This window comes from Neophocaena asiaeorientalis, unplaced genomic scaffold (genome assembly GCF_003031525.2).
Source record: "Neophocaena asiaeorientalis asiaeorientalis breed wild unplaced genomic scaffold, Neophocaena_asiaeorientalis_V1.1 scaffold571, whole genome shotgun sequence".
In the NCBI taxonomy this organism is placed as follows: domain Eukaryota; kingdom Metazoa; phylum Chordata; class Mammalia; order Artiodactyla; family Phocoenidae; genus Neophocaena; species Neophocaena asiaeorientalis.
The window spans coordinates 2,542,173-2,561,042 of record NW_020175669.1 but is presented as its reverse complement, the minus strand read 5'-3'; the positions used below and the strand labels follow the sequence as shown (position 1 = coordinate 2,561,042).

Sequence of the window (18,870 nt, the reverse complement as noted above, 5' to 3'; positions counted from 1 at the left end):
AAAATTTAAGAAAATTGAAATCATATCAGGCATCTCTTCTGACCACAACACTGTGAGATTGGAAATCAACTACAGGAGGAAAACTGTAAAAAACACAAATACATGGAGGCTAAACGGTGCACTACTAAATAACCAAGAGGTCACTAAAGAAATCAAAGAAGAAATTTTAAAAATACATAGAAACAAATGACAGCAAAAACACGACAACACAAAACCTATGGGTCACAGCAAAAGCAGTTTTAAGAGGGAAGTTTATAGCAATTCAACCTCACCTCAAGAAACGAAAAATCTCAAATAAACAATCTAACCCTACACTTAAAACAACTAGAGAAAGAAGAACAAAGAAAACCCAAAGTCAGTAGAAGGAAAGAAATCATAAAGATCAGAGCAGAAATAAATGAAATAGAAACGAAGAAAACAATAGCAAAGATCAGTAAAACTAGAAGCTGGTTCTCTGAGAACATAAATAAAAATTGATAAACCCTTAGCCAGACTCATCAAGAAAAAGAGGGAGAGGATTCAAATCAATAAAATTAGAAATGAAAAAGGAGAAATCACAACTCACACTGTGTTATCATGTCCTTGGATTGGAAGAATCAATATTGTGAAAATGACTATACTACCCAAAGCAATCTACAGATTCAGTGCAATCCCTATCAAGCTACCAATGGCATTCTTCACAGAATTAGAACAAAAAATTTTACAATTTGTATGGAAACACAAAAGACCCCAAATAGCCAAAGCAATCTTGAGAAAGAAAAACGGAGTTGGAGAAATCAGGCTCCCCGACTTCAAACTATACCACAAAGCTACAGTAATCAAGACAGTATGGTTACGGCACAAAAATAGAAATATAGATCAGTGGTACAGGATAGAATGTCCAGAGATAAACCCACACATGTATGGGAACTTAATTTACTACAAAGGAGGCAAGAATATACAGTGGAGAAAAGACAGCCTCTTCAATAAGTGGTGCTGGGAAAACTGAACAGCTGTTCATGTAAAAGAATGAAATTAGAATACTACCTAACACCATACACAAAAATAAACTCCAAATGGATTAAAGACTTAAATGTAAGACCAGACACTATAAAACTTTAGAGGAAAACATAGGAAAAACACTCTTTGACATAAACCACAGCAAGATCTTTTTTGACCCACTTCCTAGAGTAACAGAAATAAAAACGAAAATAAACAAATGGGACTTAATTCAACTTAAAAGCTTTTGCACAGCAAAGGAAACCATAAACAAGACAAAAAGACAACCCTCAGAATGGGAGAAAATATTTGCAAATGAGACAACAGACAAAGGATTAATCTCCAAAATATACAAACAGCTCATGGAGCTCAATATCAAAAAAACAAACAATCCAGTTAAAAAATGGGCAGAAGACCTAAGTAGACATTTAACCAAGGAAGGCATACAGATGGCCAAGAGGCACATGAAAAGATGCTAAACATCACTAATCATTAGAGAAATGCAAATCAAAACTACAATGAGGTATCACCTCACACCCGTCAGTATGGCCATTATCAAAAAAGCTAGAAACAATAAATGCTTGCAAGGGTGTGGTGAAAAGGGAACCCTCCTACACTGTTGGTGGGAATGTGAATTGATACAACCACTATGGAAAACAGTATGGAGGTTCCTTAAAGTAAAAATAGAATTACCATATGACCCAGCAATCCCACTCTGGGTATATACCCTGAGAAAACCATAATTCAAAAAGAGACATGCACCACAATGTTCACTGCAGCACTATTTATAATAGCCAGGACATGGAGCCAACCTAGATGTCCATCAACAGATGAATGGATGAAGATGTGGCACATATGTACAATGGAATATTACTCAGCCATAAAAAGAAACAAAATTGAGTTATTTGTAGTGAGGTGGATGGACCTAGAGTCTGTCATACAGAGTGAAGTGAGAAAGAGAAAAACAAATACCGTATGCTAACGCATATATATGGAATCTAAAAAAAGAAAAAAAAAGTGGTACTGATGAACCTAGTTGCAGGGCAGGAATAAAGAGGTAGACATAGAGAATGAACTTGATGACATGGGTGGGAGGGCGAAGCTGGGGCAAAGTGAGAGTAGCATCGACATATATATACTACCAAATATAAAATAGTTGGCTGGTGGGAAGCAGCAGCATAGCACAGGGAGATTGGTTCGGTGCTTTGTGATAACCTAGGAGGCGCAAGAGGGAGGGGATATGGAGACATGTGTATGCATATGGCTGATTTGCTTTGTTGTGCAACAGAAACTAACACGGTATTGTGAAGCAATTATACTCCAATAAAGATCTATTAAAAAAAAAGTTACTAGGATTGGTTCTTTTTTCCCCTCCTTCAGAACAGTTATATCATTTATTTGAAATAAGTTTGCCTATTTTTGAGCTTCACGTAGATAGTGTCATACGATATTTACTCTTCTGTGTCTGGTTTCTTTTGTTCACTACTTTCTTGAAGATTTATCCATGTTTTGAATAGCAGTAGGGTTTTTCCCCCATTGTTATAAAGTATTCTGATTATACTACACTTTATTCATTCTACTGATGATCAGTATTTGGGTAATTTTATGTTTTTATTATAAATAAAGCAGCTGTGAACATTCTTGTACACGTCTTTTGATGGAAGTAAGTAATTTTTTATTTTGGGTTCTTGGGTACTTGGGAAGTAAGTATCGTTTGTTTTGGGTGTGTGTGTGTGTATGTATATGTATATGTATGTATTTACCTTTAGTAGATACTGCCAAACAATTTTTCAGTGCAGTTGTTGAATTTATATTCCTGCCAGCAACGTAAGAGATTTCCACATCCTCATCAGCACTTGGTATTGGCAGTCTTTTTAAATTGCAGCCTGTGTTGGCTATTATGGAAAGGGTTCAGTTTTTTTTTGTTGTTTGTTTTTTACATGTTTATTGGAGCATAATTGCTTTACAATGTTGTGTTAGTTTCTGCTGTATAACAAAGTGAATTAGCTGTATATATACATATATCCCCATACCCCCTCCCTATCCCACCCCTCTAGATGGTCACAAAGCACCCAGCTGATCTCCCTGTGCTATGCGGCTGCTTCCCACTAGCTATCTGTTTTACATTTGGTAGTGTATGTATGACCATCCCACTCTCTCACTTCATCCCAGCTTCCCCTACCCCCTCAACGCCCACTGTGTCCTCAAGTCCATTCTCTACATCTGCTCTTTATTCCTGTCCTGCCACTAAGTTCATCAGAACCATTTTTTTTTAGATTCCATTTATATGCATTAGCATACGGTATTTGTTTTTCTCTTTCTGACTTACTTCACTCTGTATGACAGACTCTAGGTCCATCCTCCTCACTACAAATAACTCAATTTCGTTTCTTTTTATGGCTGAGTAATATTCCATTGTATATATGTGCCACATCTTCTTTATCCATTCAACTGTTGATGGACATTTAGGTTTCTTCCATGTCCTGGCTATTGTAAATAGTGCTGCAATGAACATTGTGGTACATGACTCTTTTTGAATTATGGTTTTCTCAGGGTATATGCCCAGTAGTGGGATTGCTGGGTCATATGGTAGTTCTATTTTTAGTTTTTTAAGGAACCTCCATACTTAAGGGTTCAGTTTTTTTGAGAAGCATGCTGTAGGATGTTTGGCTGGCCCGAATCTGTTAATTACCTGTCTTGAGGTTGGCTGTTCAGCTCTCATGGTTGTATCCTGTTCTCAAGGGCATAAGTAACTTACTGGTGTTGCCTTTACTGAAATTCAGATGCATTGTTGTGTTAGGCGCTTTTTGTCTGTAAGGATCAGAGATACTCTCAGGTTACTTTAGTATTGTAAGGATGGTCATGAGTACTGGAGACAGGTGAAGCAAATGCCTTATAAAAGAACAACTGGAAGGTCACTTAGAACACAAGGCAGCTCAAAAATCTAGACTTTCTTGCACCGTCAGCAATAGGATCTAGAAAACTCACATTCCAGTGACCTAGCTACTCTTCTTCAGTTTGTTCCTGCTGCTTCTGCCTCTTCTGCCAGTAGCTCCTCTGTATATTAACCTTTCTTGGGTCTGTATCTTCCAGCTACGGCTCCAGCTACCACCTAGAGGACTCACACCCTACAACCTTTTTCAGGCAGAATTTCCACATTAAGCCACTTCACAGGCTGTGGGCAATCTATGCATTAACCTGCTTTGGGCAGGTATCCACCCATAGCCCATCCACACCAATTAGGCCACAGGTGCACATAGTATCAACATAACAACTTCGGAGAAAGGAATTTTCTTAGAAATGCAGTATGGGAAAAGCAAGCATTCCGAGTGCCTGTTTAGTTTAATTGTATATATTAAATTCAAATTCAGTAGACATTTCTCAAGTCCTCTCCTTATCTGCCAGTAGAGTAACTCTGTTGAAAAAGGAAATGAACTGTTCATAGTGAACCTATGCCAGTTCCTAACACTTATAGTTTCCTTTTACATGTTCCCAAATTATATATTTTATATGTTCTGGAAATGTATCTGCAGAACAGGGTCAAACTCAAAGTGAATTTTATTCTGTGGAAGTTGGGGGGTGGTGTGAAAGGGTTTTAGGATGTATGAGATTTACTTGTTTGTTAATATCCCATTTTTAAGATGAGGGAACTGAAGTCCAGAGAAGTGAAGAGATTTGCCCAAGGTCATATGACTAGGAAGTGGCAGGGCAAGGACTCAAATCCAGGTCTTCTGGTTCCATACTTAGAGCGCTTCCCACTACCCAACACTGCCTGGGGAGACATACCCTACTGCCACACTCAAATTATTAACAGTACAAAGGAGGTTTGACAAAAGCAAACTTTAGCCAAGGCAAGTGGTAGGATTTGAGAGAAGGCAGATCTTTTAGGGGCTGAGATGATCTGGGAGACTTCCTCAAGGCAGTGGGTTTTGAACTGGGTCTTGTAAAGTTGGTAAGGTTTAGAATGGTATGGAAAAGGGAGAATGGTGCAAATAACCGTGCAAAAGCTATGCTTTTAGGTAGCTCTTAAAAGCATCCAGGTTGGAGTGAAAAGGACTGAACTAAGATGGTAGCAACTGAAAAATCAAGATATTGAGAAGGCAGAGTTACCAGGATCTTGAGACAGAGTAGGAGGGAGATAAAAGAGTCAGAGATCTGTTAGTCACTTGAGAGTTTGAGCCTTAGTGACTGGGGCAGTCTGGAACCAGTATCAGAAGAAGAGGGGCAGTATGTGTAGTGGTTAAGCTCACAGGCTTTGGATCAAGGCTGACCTGGGTGTATAGCGGGTGTGACTTACCTAGTTTAAGACTTATTTTCGTATAGAATGTGCAAAAAAAAATTGCTTTGCAGGGAGAATGGGTTCTTTGCCCCCGGACTTTGAGGTGGAGGACAAGATGGAGCCTCTGGGCCCAGAGGTCTCATTTTTTGGCCTCCGTTGACATCTAGACTTCAGTCAAAAGCTGAAGCCCTCACAAAGGGAGTTAAAGGTGTCTTTGTAAGGCTAGGTGCTTCCAGAAGCAAGCAACTGTGCTGCCTCTCTGCTGTCACCAGGACCTCCTTTGAGGCTATTTCTGAGCCTAGGGGTAAAGCTCCGTTGGCTGACAGGACTGCACTTTGCTGTAAAACATGTACAGACTCCCAGCCTGCTTTTCTAACAGGTTTGGAAATTCTGGTTTGTCTTCCCAGAGTTCTAAGCAGATGGCAACTGGGTTAGGGCAGAGCTCAGCAAAGGCTGCACTGAAGCGCCCATTCCCTTCCCTGTTAACCCCGGCCGATGAGACGCTGCCTTTCTGAAGCTACTTCCCAGCCTGCTTTTTGCCCCCAGGCTGGGCGGCGCCTGCCAAAGACTAGCCGTGAGGGTGGGAGCCTGAGCGGAGCCGCCGAAGACTTCCCCAGCAGAGTGCCCCACGGAATGGACGCCCCACCCCGCCGTCACGTGCCTCCACACATGCGCGTCGTTGCCATAGCATCGGCTGGCGCCCAGGCCCATTGGCGTGAGGCGGAACCAATCAGTAGGCCCCTCAGGCTGCTGCGCTCCATGGGGGGTTCCTGAGCTGCCGCCCTGGCGCTGGGATGAAGCTGTGGATGGTCCCTGGTTGGTGATGGGGACAAGTCTCGGGTCCTGGCTTCTGCCTGGTTCCTCTCCTTGGAATCTCAGTGCTTCTTCCCCTGAGTCATGGTCGCACCCCGCCCCACTCTGATTTCCCCGTTCAAAGTGTGCAGAGTTGAACAACCTGGTGGAGTTCCCCGAGAGGTGATAGCTTCCACAGCGAAGGCACAGGACAAATGTTTGTTGCCGTTTTACAACCATTTCTCCCAAGAAAAAGCCCTGAAACAGCCCTTGATAGATCCAGAGGTGGGTACTCCTAGCCCCAGGAAGATGTTTGAGCCTAGTAAACCTGGGGCTCTCCCAGCATAAGATCCCTTGATAATTGGCACAGGGTTGCCAGATGTAAGAACTGGGTGGCGGTGTATTTCCATGCTGAATGGGAATAGGAAGGGTTTAGACAGTTAACAGGACAAAGTTTGAACGAGAATCGTCACAGAATTCTGCACCTCCACCAGCTGTAATACACTGGTAAGTTACCTTACCTCTCTGAACCCCAATTGCCTCATTTGTAAAGCACTTGTAACAAAGAAATCTTAGATTTAGTATAAGTTTAAATGAAATAATACAAGCAAAGCAGTTAGCCAGGTACCTGGCCATAAGCTCTCAATAAGGGCCTGTCAGCTGTTTTTAGAAATGGTACAAGTGTACCTGGTGGAAACTGAAGTGCTCGCATTCAACATTTGGCAAATATTTTTACATTAATCTACTTTTTGCTTATTCATTTAGTTATTCATTCATTTAACCCATTAATGTATTCAGCATATATTTACTGGGCATCTACTACCAGTCAGTTCTTACTCCAGTTCATCCCTGTCCAACTGTATTTAGTGGGTTCCAGCCCCAAGGGGAGTTGCGGCTCCCTTCACAAGAGCTGATGGAGTCTAGCTTGGCAGGAGGGGTGCTGGGAGATCTTGTCCCTGTGGCAGTTGGGGCTTTGGAAGTTGTTTTTTGCAGCTCTGCCTCCTCAGGCTCAGTTGCCTGAACAGAGCAGACCCCTCTAGTACTTGAGCAGCACTGAGACAGGACAACTTTCCACAGGCTCCTCTGTCCCCCATCCCTCACCCTTGGGGAGGTGTGCCCCCTGTATCTTGAAGGCCCCATCCAGCAAGCCGGAACCCACTTTCTCTACTGTGGGACTCTGTCATCTAGGACTGACCTCTGTTGGTGGCCCACTGTGCTTTGCTGTCCTAGGATTCCTGGAACAATCCTGTGCTTTTGATACCCCATCATCTCTACACTCTATTTTTTTAGTGCCCTTGGAGCCCTCACTGTGCATCTCAGTGCCTGTCTCCATTTGCCTGGAGTCTCCACACCACGACTCACACTTGTTTTGGGACCATCTAACTTCTCTGGGCCATCGTCTTTGGGCCCCTTCATGCCCTGTACTTGGGCTGTGTGACAGAGATGTTACTGGGCAGGCACCCTGCTGGATCTCTGAGAGACAGAGGTGCTTAACACACACAGTTCGTAAGCAGACATCTCGTGTGCTAAGGGCCATGATGCGTGGCGCTGTGCCAGGAGGTGACCTAAGCAATCTTAGAGGATTTTGCTAGATGGACAGTGGGAGAAAGGGAAGTCACACCAAGGAGACTAGCATGCATAAAAGCCTGAAATCACATGATATTCTTACAGAAAATGTAGTGTGAATAGAAAAAAGGGAATATGTTCTTTGGGGTTGAGAGCTCATGAGTAGCAGGGGGAAGAAGTGAGGCCAGAGAGGTAAACAGGGGCCTACACTTGAGGGCCTTGTGAGCCATACTGTGTACTTTAGACTTTGCCCTTCCAGTGCTGGGATCCTGTGGAGGGTTTTCTATAGGGGCATGGCATGTGCAGAGTTGTATGTAAGGAAGGTGAGACCCATGGCTGTGAGGGGATGGGTTGTCTCATTTGTCCTCTAGCAATTCTGTAAGGCAGATGGGAAAATACTGTTTTTTACTTTTTATGCCTGAGAACGCTGAAGCTCCAGAGGTTAAATACCTTGCCAAAGTTCTCAGAACCCGAAAGCAGAGGACCTAGGATTCACCTGGCTTCCTGGATCTGAATCCCTTTCTCATGGGCATACTGCCATTGTTAACAGAGTCTTCTAGAAAGCTGGGCAGTGAGTAGATGCTGACAGAAGCAATGTGAAGCAAATGGTCATTGATACAATCTTGTTGAAGGAGTGTAGTGCTGGGATTTTGTGGCCTGTGGTGTTCAGTCTCCTGACCTCTGTGCCAGTGCACAGACAGCAAGAAACAGCGGGGAGCTTTGAGCTTCAAGTGCAACATTGCCTTGACAAAATCCATTTATCACTGTCTCGCTCATTAATTCACAGCAGCATCTCCTGCCTGACGTTGGCATTTGTCAGTGGCTTGTTTCTGGAAGCCCCTGGTCTTCAAGGCTGGTCAGCTCTGCAGCCCACAGCCTCAGGGTGAGCCCGGGCAGTCAGAGGCAGGTCCTTTCTGCCTACATTTTGTAAAATGAAATAACTATTTTTTAAAACACAAAGGTAGCGTGACCTAGCAGTACAGAACATGAGCTTGGAGATAGGCAAACCTGGGTTTTAGTTCTATGGCTGTGCCACTTGGCAAGCTAGGAAAGTTATGTAATGTATATGAACCTCAGTTCTCTTCTCTCTAAAATGAGCAAAGTCAAACCTACCTGAGAAGATGATCGTGATGAGGAAGATGAGATAGTGTTTATAAAGAGCCTTGGCATGACACCTGGCACATATGAGTCCTCAATATGGTGGCTTTAATTCCTGCTCTTATTCCCACCACCACTACCAGCCATCCTGCTGTTACCACCAGTTAAAGAATGTTTGAAAAATAGAAAATAGAAGAAAAAAATCTTAGAATCTCATCACCATGACGCAGCTACCCTTATAATTTGTTTCCTTCATATCTTTTTTCCCCACTACTTCAGAGTATATCAGATTTTACAGCATATTTATTTTATAGCCAGGAAGGGTTTTTTTCCCCTCTATGGTGGGAACTGCATTATATTTATTTTTCTTATTTTTAATAGATAATTTTTCTGATTATAAAAATACTGTGTAAAATTTAGAGACCATAAAAAAAGTCAAAGGGAAAAACATACTCATAATGCCTCCTTTATGCTTAGCCCAGAGGCTATCACTATTAACTTTTTGGAATAACTCCTTCCAATCTTTTATTCATATTTTATTATAGATTTGAGATCATATTACATATACAGTTTTTATGTGGTTTTCCAGTTCATAGGCTATCACGAGTATTTTCCTTTATTGTAAACATCATTTTCCAAGGCTGCATAATTTCCAAGTCATCAGATGGCTCTACCATAATTTACATAGAATTCTTCTGTTGTTAGACATCTGAGTTTTTTCCCAGTTCTTCAATCTAAGCAGCTTCCTATGACAGAACCTAGGGAACCAGCCTCAGTATAACCAGGAAGCATATGATGAACTTGTGCTGTGTGTATGGCCTGGGTGAGGCCTGGGGGGGACCCCTCAGATAGATACAGAGCCTGCCTCAAAGGAGCACAGAGACTAGTCACCCTGGAATTATTTACTGGGGTAAAAATATACAGGTACTTCTTTGCCAGACAGTGTCAAGGAATCCACCTATATGTGGGTAACCGTCTTCCCTGTGGAAGCTGAGATCCTGGACGCATAACTTTTACAAAGAAAAAAGCCTCAGAAGCCTTGCTGCCCCTTCTCACCTACCAGTGGTTATTTTGCCTCCAATGCTCAAATGCCTTTTGAGCCTGTTACCTTGACTGTTGGGGGCCTGTGCTAATTACCTTTGAATATCACTTCCAAGTGGTTTTTCACTGGGAAAGAGTGAGAAGCTATAGCACCAAGAAAGGAACTTGTGTGAGAATCAGGGAATCAGAGAGACCCTAGTCTTAGTTTTTTTTTGTTTTCTGTTTTTTGTTTTTTGCGGTACGCGGGCCTCTCACTGTTGTGGCCTCTCCCATTGCGGAGCACAGGCTCCGGACGCGCAGGCTCAGCAGCCATGGCTCATGGGCCCAGCAGCTCTGCGGCATGTGGGATCTTCCCGGACCGGGGCACGAACCCGTGTCCCCTGCATCGGCAGGCGGACTCTCAACCACTGCGCCACCAGGGAAGCCCCCTAGTCTTCATTTTGACACACACTTCCTCTGGCACCTTGTAGTGTTAAAGATTGGACTAGATGACCTCCAGGACTCTTCCAATTGACATTCCGTATGTACCTGAAGCCTTTTTCTTGCCAGGAGCTAAAGTGAGCATCCTGATAAAGGTCACAGGATGATGCTTCTCCAGAGTCTCGATTTCCTTTTAATTAGTACCTGAGGAGCCATTTATACTCTTATATTCCCAATCACTTCCTTCTGGTAGCATTTGGGACATGCGGAGATTGAAAGGCACTGGGTGCAGACACAGGATTCAGAACCCCAAATGATTGTCTTTTATGTATTAGGTATTTGTTCTTTATGTACTTTGTTCTTTCATTCATTCTCTCATTTAGCAGGTGTTAACTGAGCCCCAGGTTTTGTACAGTCCATCTGTGTAATACAGAGGGGAACAAGTCTCAGCGTTGTTCTCAAGACACACACAGTCTAGTGAGGAGACAGGAAAAAATGTAAAAGACAACAAGATGATTGCTGCAGTGGGGGTACATATAAGTTGCATAATGCAAGGAGTGCTTGAGTCTGCCTAGAAGCAACAGCAAGAGAGTCTCTGGATGCTTTGAAATTTTAAAGGATGAGTAGAAGTTTTTTAGGTAGGCAGTTGAGGAGAGGGCATTCCTGGCAGAGAAACAGCATGTGCAAAGGCCTGGAGGTGTTGGGAGAACATGTTGTGTTCAGAGAACTGCTGGTGGTTTGTGTGACTGGAAGGTGAAAGGGAGAGTGAGCAGATGAGGAAAAGTCAAGAATTTTTCCTCAGGCAAGTCTGTTTCCACTGAATTCTTTGCTCGTTTTATCAGTCCAGATGAGAGTGATGGATTTTTAGCTCAGTTTTCCAAAACTGTCATTTGTATTCCCTTATATTTCCATTTTTATAGTAACACATGTTCATTATAGAAAGTTTGAAAAATACGAAAACGTAGAAAGAAGAAAGGATTAAAAAAAATCGCTCATGGTCCCTGCCTAAAAACAAATACTTTAACACCTTGGTGTATTTCCATTCAACGGTTTTTTGTTTTTTCACTTTTTATGTAGTCATGAGTGTATCGTAACTATAGTCTTTTGTACGTGGTGCCCCTTTCTACTTCCTAAAATTTGCCAAAAAATAGATGTTATTATCATTAAAATATAACTGATCATAAAATATAATGGCTGAAATATATTTTTTGTTTAATGTAACTTATTTTCTTTCTCTTTACAGGTCTCCTGTGGCTCAGAGCATAATCTGGCAGTGATTGGTAAGTAATTAGTATACTGATAACTGTGTTTATTCTGAAACTCATGCGCAGAATTGGAGGACTCTTGGTTAACCAAAGGCCAGGGTGCATGCGCCTGTGTATGTTGGGGAAGAGTCTGGGAAATGGAAGCCTTTGTTGATCAAGGCTTTGCCAGAAGCCCTTTTTCTAAAAATTTCTATTCTAAAAGGTGCCTGAGCTGGCCTCCCTGCCTCAGGAAGTGGCATTTGGGAATATTAAAGATCTTACAGGCTGGGGGCATCCTGTGTAAAAAGCCAGACATAAAAGGGGAAGAGGATTGGGCTGCTCCTGGTTTTTGAATAAATCCTTTGCACCGAGTTCTTTCCTCTTGCTTGGCTCTTTCTTTGGAGATGGGGGGTTCTGCTCACTGCCCTCGCTGCCATGTGTTTCATGTCACTCTGGAACTCCCAAGCCTCTGATAAATTGAAGCTTCCTCTTATTGACTCTGAATAACCAAGGTTCACTGTTTTTATAATCAGGCCTGTGCGTAGTTCCTTCAAGAAGCCTTCTCATTACTTCCACACGTAGACTCAGTCGATACAATAAAGAGACAGTGTAGGGCCCGACTACTTGAGTCCAGTGCAGGCTTCTGCTCACTAGCTGTATGAACTCAGGTAGTCGGGCCCCACACAGACAAGGTGATTAGCCCTCCATGCCTCATTTTTCTCACTTTTAAAATGGGGAGGGCAGTGGCATCTTCCTCATAGGGTTGTTGCAGTTGTTGTGAGGGTTAAAGGTGTTGATACATGTAAAGCGCTTAGAAGAGCACTTAGCTCCTGGTAAGGGTTTTAGAAGTGTTCGTTGCTATTTTCTGATAATCATTAGTTCAAGTAATTGCCCGCCTCGGGGCTTTAGGTCTCCCATCTGTGATAGGGAGGGGTAAAAACAGGAAACCAAGGTTCTCTCCAGCCCTGACATTTTAGGACTCTGTTACAGCCCCATCACTATCTGCCTTGAGTAGGTGATGTCTGTCCTGTGTACTTCCCTCTCCCAGCCTCTCTCAGCTTCTGAGGGGCGAGGCCCCTGTGTTTTCCTTTTGTTTCCTGCTTATATGCAGCACCCAGAGCAGTGAGCAAGTGCCTGGCCCTCAGCGGAGACTCAAGCACTGTTTTCTGAATTAAGCTAGACTGGCTCGCTCAGCTGCCTGGGTTGGCAGCAGTTTGAAGCACTACTTTGTAGGCCCAAATGTGATGTGCAAGGAGGCGGAACCAAGGACAGTAGAGGAGGTAGGCTGACAGCCAGCAGAGGGGGTGGGGAGTAAAAAGCGCTGGAGTCAGAGAGGGAGTGAGAAAATGTAACAGCAAACCTGCATGCTTTGCAACACCAGATATATTATACCGGAACTACTCCAGCCTGGGTGTAATTAAGACAAGCTAATCAAAGAATCAGAGGCGGTGCCTAGGATGTTGCTGCTGCTGTCACTGGACTAGGAGAGAGGTTGGCACAAACAATAAGATTGCAGGGAATCTAAATACATGAAAAACCAAAATCCAGTTGAAGGAGGAGACCAGAGCCAGCAGGGTGGCAGGCTGAGCCGATAGGCAGCCTAGGGCTGGAGAAAGAGCATAGACTCTGCAGGCAGACAGCCTTGGTTTAAACCAGCTCCATCTCTGTGTGAGCTTCCATGTTTTCCCCTTATCTATGTAATGGGGATAATTCCACCTTGCAGGATTGTTGTGAGGATTAGAGGAGATAACGTGTGTGAAACACCTGTTACTATATAGGGGATGTGTAAGAAATTAATTCATAATTCCATTCCTTTTTCATTTCTCTTGGTCTGGGTGGGGAGAAGGGAGAATCACTTGTTAGTGTAACTGTTCCAGTGAAGTAATTCTTGGTTGGGAGAGAGAAATGATAACATTCTGGAAAGGTGTGTCTAGCGTTACCACCCAAGTGAGGAAGGCAGCAGAGGCGGTGGGAGAGCAGGGCATGGCATGCTGATGAACTCCTCGAGGGCAGACCTCTTATTTTCTGTTTTGTCCCCAATGCCTGGGGCCTGGCTCACAATCTGCTGAATGAATGGTTCCAGAGTCAGGAAAGGTGGGCCCAGTCACGAGACTCTGGACATGTCCACCTGCCTGCATGTGAGCCGGGATCAGAGGCTCCCTGACACCTGGGGGAGGGGGCCCTCAGTGGGTGCCCTGCAGGGTGCAAGTTGTATAGCAGGAAGCGATGAGAAGCCTCCTGTTAGCCCTGACAAGAGGCCAGCAAGAGGGGGACAAGCTGGAGGAGGAGAGTTCCTACCAGCTGAAAGCCTGGCTCTCACAGCCAGCTCCCCACTCCCCCCTCCTGCCCTTGCCTACTTTAGGTGGATTTCCCTGCCTTCAATCTCATCCCCGAGATGCAGGCCCTCAGTGCCTGGTGCTGGGTCACCCACGTGACAGGCACAAAATGGTTGTAGAATAGACTAGAACAGAATATAGAGAAGCCAAACTTTGCTCAAAAGTAGAGGTGGCCTTAATATCTAATGAATGCACAGCAGACAGATCAAACTGGAAGGGAGGGGAAAGAGATGGGTGAAAGGATATAATTCAGGACCTACTCTGTCTAAGAACGGACACAACTCCACGAAGTGTTTTTGTTGTACCCACTTCATAAGGAAGAAAACTGAGACTCAGAGGTTAAACAAGTTGCCCAGGGATAAGTACCAGTAAATGGTAGAGCTGTGTGCCTGACTTCTAAGAATGCTCCTTCAACTCTGTCATATCCTTGGGGCTGCAGGATGCGGAGTGGTTAAGAAGAGCACAGGCACTGGGATCATATCTCCTGGATTCAAATCCTGGCTCCTCCGCTTATGAGCCATGTAACCCTGTATAAATGGCTTAACCTCTCTGTCTTGATTGCCTCATCTGGAAGATCATATTATTGACCTCATAGGGTTGTTATATAAAGTGCTAACAGTGCCTGACACAAAAGTAGGCTCGGTGAATGTTAGCTGGTGTTGGTGTCGTTGTTATATGTTAAGAATATAATTTAAGGAAGTAATTGTAAGATGACTGTAAGAAGGGTGAGGCTCAGGGTGGGAGTCTCAGAAGCTGGAGAGAAGTGTCTCCCCCACCTAGAATGTCAGGGTCCAGGGCAGGACCTCAGCATATCTGCAGAACGGATTTGTAAACTGGAGCCTGGGTACCCCGATCTGGGGGATCTGGAAATCCCAGCAGCCCTGGAAACAGTGCCAGCCCAGATTTGCTCCAGGTCAGGATTCTGCTATCCGCTGTTCCAGGCAGGAACTCGGGACCTGCATGTTCCAGCCTGAGGGAAGCCCCGCAGCAGCCACATTTCAGGCTTCTTAGGAAATCAAAAGAATTCGACTTTGATACTTCATTGCTTCCAGGTTTCTTTTTCCCCCCTTCTTTTGCAATTTGGTTTGCTTCTTTTCTTAGTTTTCCAATGAAGTTTCTCTTGACCTGTTCTGTGTTTGCTGCCAGGTCACTCTTCCTCAGTGAGCCTGATTCCTCATCTGTAAAACCAACATCACAATACCCACCCCTAAAAGTTGTTTTTCCAAATGGCATAGGTATGTCGGTTGCCTGCGCAGTGCCTGCTACAGAATAGGTGCTCAGCAGGTGAACTTGGCAGGTTCATGAGGTCATTAGCTTGGTTGCTTCCTTCCTTTTCACCCAGGATTTCCCTCCATATATGACGAAGCTGGCTGGCTCCCATTTGTGGGCATAGGCTGTCAGCAGAGGTGAGATGAGGACATGTGGCCACCACTTGCTCGGAAGATCCCTGCCTGCCAGGGGCAGGCTCCCCAGGCCCAGCTCTGTCTTTGGGGCCCTCACTTCCATGCCTGGTTGAATTGGCTCCAGCTGTTTTGCTTCCCCCCAGGAGCAGCTTATTTTGGCTTGAATGGGCGATTTGTTTGCCTTCTCTCCTGATTTTCAGTTGTTCAGCCTTCCCTTCCTGCAGAGAAAAAAGAGCTGAGCACATTTCCTTTCTTCCGCTCCACGCAGACCCTTGGAAGGGATTTTATTGGTGGCCTTTTCCTGGAGCACTCACGCTTGCCAGACGAGCATTGTTAAAGGGTTAGATATTTGGCAGCAAAGTGTAGAGCATCCTCCTCCAAGCAAAAGCATCTCTTTTACCAAATTGGAGCTATAATCTATGCAAGGATCTTTTATTTTTAATGTTTTTCATTTCACTGATGACTTCCAATTGTTGAACCTTTGTACCTTTGTAATATGTGTGGTGGAACAACTGACCTTGCATGGCCTGAGACCCATCAAGTGGGGTCATGTGAGGATTTAATAGCGAGAACTAACTCATTTTGACACTGGCTGTAGCCCTGAGAGGCAATACCTCCAAACCCAGGGCCTTGTAGGGAGCTTAGAGGCAAGGACAGACTTGTACGGTCCTATGCACAGAAGGATGGGCAGAGCGTAAATGGTTTACTTATATTGTCCCATTTAATCCTCATACCACATTGATGCACTGTTGTTAACCCCATTTTCTAGATGGGGGAAGCCGAAGCTTAGGCTGAGCAGTTTGCCCCACCAGGTCATCTGATCAGGAGGAATCTGTGTGTCAGGTCTTCAACCCAGGCCTCTATCTCCAGAGCCTGTGGTCTTCTGCCTGTCTGGCCTGTTTTTAAGGCCACCAGATAAGATTATTTCATCTCTTCATTTCAATATTTAGCTCCCCTTCATGTTGGCAAGTTCTTCTGTATATGTAGATTATATGTAATCTGGTTCAGATTAAGCAATTCCCGGCATAATAACCAGATAAAATCGAGACATTGATGACATTGTGTTGTCATCACACTTCCCTCTCTACCTTCTGAGATTCCCACCCCTTTTAGGATTCTTCTTCCCCCTTCCGTTGTCCCTTCTCTTTAAAAAATTTTTTACTTATTTAATTTTTGAGTAATACACATACATTATTTAAAACTTTAAAAGCACAAAAAGGTTTAAAATGAAAAATTTCCCTCCAGCTTTATCTCCCATCTATCCAGAGTGCCCAAACCCTACCACATGTGCAGCTAATGCCTATTATTAGTTTCTTCTGTATCTTTCTAGTTTCTTTTTGCAAATATAAGTGAATACTAAGATATATTTTTATCCCCCTTTTTACGTAAATTGTAGTATACTTTACATGCTTTTTAGTGTCTGATTTTTTTTCTTTCAATAATTGATCTGGGAGATCTTTCCATATCAGTATAAAAGCCTTTCTAGTTCGTTATTATAACTACATAATGTTCCAGTGTACCTATATTCTGTGATTTATTTAATCAGTGCCCTGTTGATGGACATTTAGGTGATTTCCTGTCTTTTGCTTATTACAAGTAATGATGTAGTGAATTACCTTGTATATATGTTATTTCATATGTGGGTGAGTATAGCTGTGGGATAAATTCCTAGAAGTAAAATTACTGTATCAAAGAGAAAGTGTATTTGTTATTTTGCAAGATACTGTAAAAATTGGCTTCCATAGGAATTATACCATTTTCCACTCCCACCAGCAGTGTAGAAGAATGCCTGTTTCTGCAGCCTCCCTAACAGTAGTGTGTTAGGAAACTTGGATTTTTGCCAATTTAATAGGTGAAAAACTACTCAGGGTGGTTTTGGTTTATTTTACTTTTTAAATTGAAGTACAGTATATATATATATATATATATAGAGAGAGAGAGAGAGAGAGAGAGAGAGAGAGAGAGAGAGAAAAGTGCACAAATCTTAAGGGTTCAGTCTGATGAGTTTTTATGTATGTATGTACTTAAGAAACCACCACCCAGCACAAGATACAGACCATTTCCAGCACCCACCCCAGAAGCCTGCCTCATGCTCCTTCTCAGTCAGTACCACACCCCCAGAGGTAACCACTATTTTGACTTCTGTCTCCAGAGATGAGTTCTTGCCTGTTCTTGAGCTTCATATAAACGATGTCATACAGTGTGAACTCTTTTGTGTGGCTTTTTTTGTTCAACACATTGTGTCCATAAGAATCATCCATTCTCTATGTAGCAGTAGTTCTTTTTTATTGATCAGTAATATTCCTCTTATGAATATACTACAATTTATTTACCCATTTAACTGTTGAAGAGCATTTGAGTTGTTTCCAGTTTGAAGATTGTGAATAAAGCTGCCATGAACATTCTTATACATGCCTTTTGGTGAACATATACATTTACTTATCTTGAGTAATAACTAAGAGTAGGATTTCTATGTTACTAGGTCATATGTATAGCATTAACAGATTCTGCTCAACAGTTTTACAAAGTAGTTGTACCAATTTATACTCTTACCAGCAACATATGAGAGTTCTAATTGTACCATATCCTTGCTTGGTATTTTTAATCTTATTGATTTAGGCCATTCTCCTGAGTGTGTAGTATGGAGTCTTACTGTGATTTTAACTTGCATTTCTCTGGTAACCAGTGATGTGGAGCACCTTTTCATATGCTTAGAGGCCACTTGGGTAGCTTCTTTTGTCTAGTGCAAAGACTTTGCCCACTGTTTTAAAGTGGGTTTTGTCTGTTTTTCTTAATGATTTGTAGAGATCCTTTATCTTATGGATTCAAGTTCTTTGTTGGACTATATGTATTGTGAACATCTCCTAGGCAGTTGCTTACTCTTTTGCTCTTTTAATGATATCTTTTGATAAATAGATATTCTTAATTTTATTTTATTTTATTGCGTGTTTCTCCTTGGGTTTATTCTGTATGGGACTCGCTGCGCTTCCTGGACTTGGGTGGCTATTTCCTTTCCCATGTTAGGGAAGTTTTCAACTAGTTTCTTCAAATATTTTCTTGGGTTCTTTCTCTGTTCAAAGTCCGGCAATCAAATCCCACTAGGCTTCAAAGTCTGATTCTCTAGGAATTCCTCCTCCCGTTGCCAGACCCCCAGGTTGGGAAGCCTGACGTGGGGCTCAGAACCTTCACTCCATTGGGTGGACTTCTGTGGTATAAGTGTTCTCCAGTCTGTGAGTCACCCACCCAGCAGTTATGGGATTTGATTTTACTGTGATTGCGCCCCTCCTTCCATCTCATTGTGGCTTTTCCTTTGTCTTTGGATGTGGGGTATCTTTTTTGGTGAGTTCCAGTGTCTTCCTGTCAGTGATTGTCCAGCAGCTAGTTGTGATTCTGGTGTTCTCACAAGAGGGAGTGAGAGCACATCTTTCTACTCTGCCATCTTGGTTCCCAGTCCTAGATTTTTGCTTTTTGTTTTTGCTTTTGATGTTTTTATTTTGTCCTATTTTTACTATGCAACTTTTTCTTTCACCGTAGCTGAAATTTACCAGTCCTTTCCTTTATGGCTTCTGCATTTTGAGTTAGAAGATCCCTCCCCACTCCAGGGTATAAAGGACTTTCCTCATATTTTATTCTAGTACATTATGGTTTTATATTGTACAAGTAAATCTTTGATCCATTTGGAATTTATCCTGATATACAATGTCAGGTATGGA

At 43.0% G+C, this 18,870-nt stretch overlaps 1 protein-coding gene across 2 annotated transcripts in view; it reads left to right on the top strand.

Moving 5' to 3' along the window:
• The window catches only part of SERGEF (secretion regulating guanine nucleotide exchange factor), a 210,338-nt gene that overhangs the window by 119,775 nt on the left and 71,693 nt on the right, over positions 1-18,870 (top strand). For both annotated transcript variants that reach the window (XM_024731574.1, XM_024731573.1), the window contains exon 10: positions 11,418-11,454. In XM_024731574.1, coding sequence (XP_024587342.1) covers positions 11,418-11,454 — 37 coding nt within the window. The remainder of the gene's footprint in view (positions 1-11,417; positions 11,455-18,870) is intronic.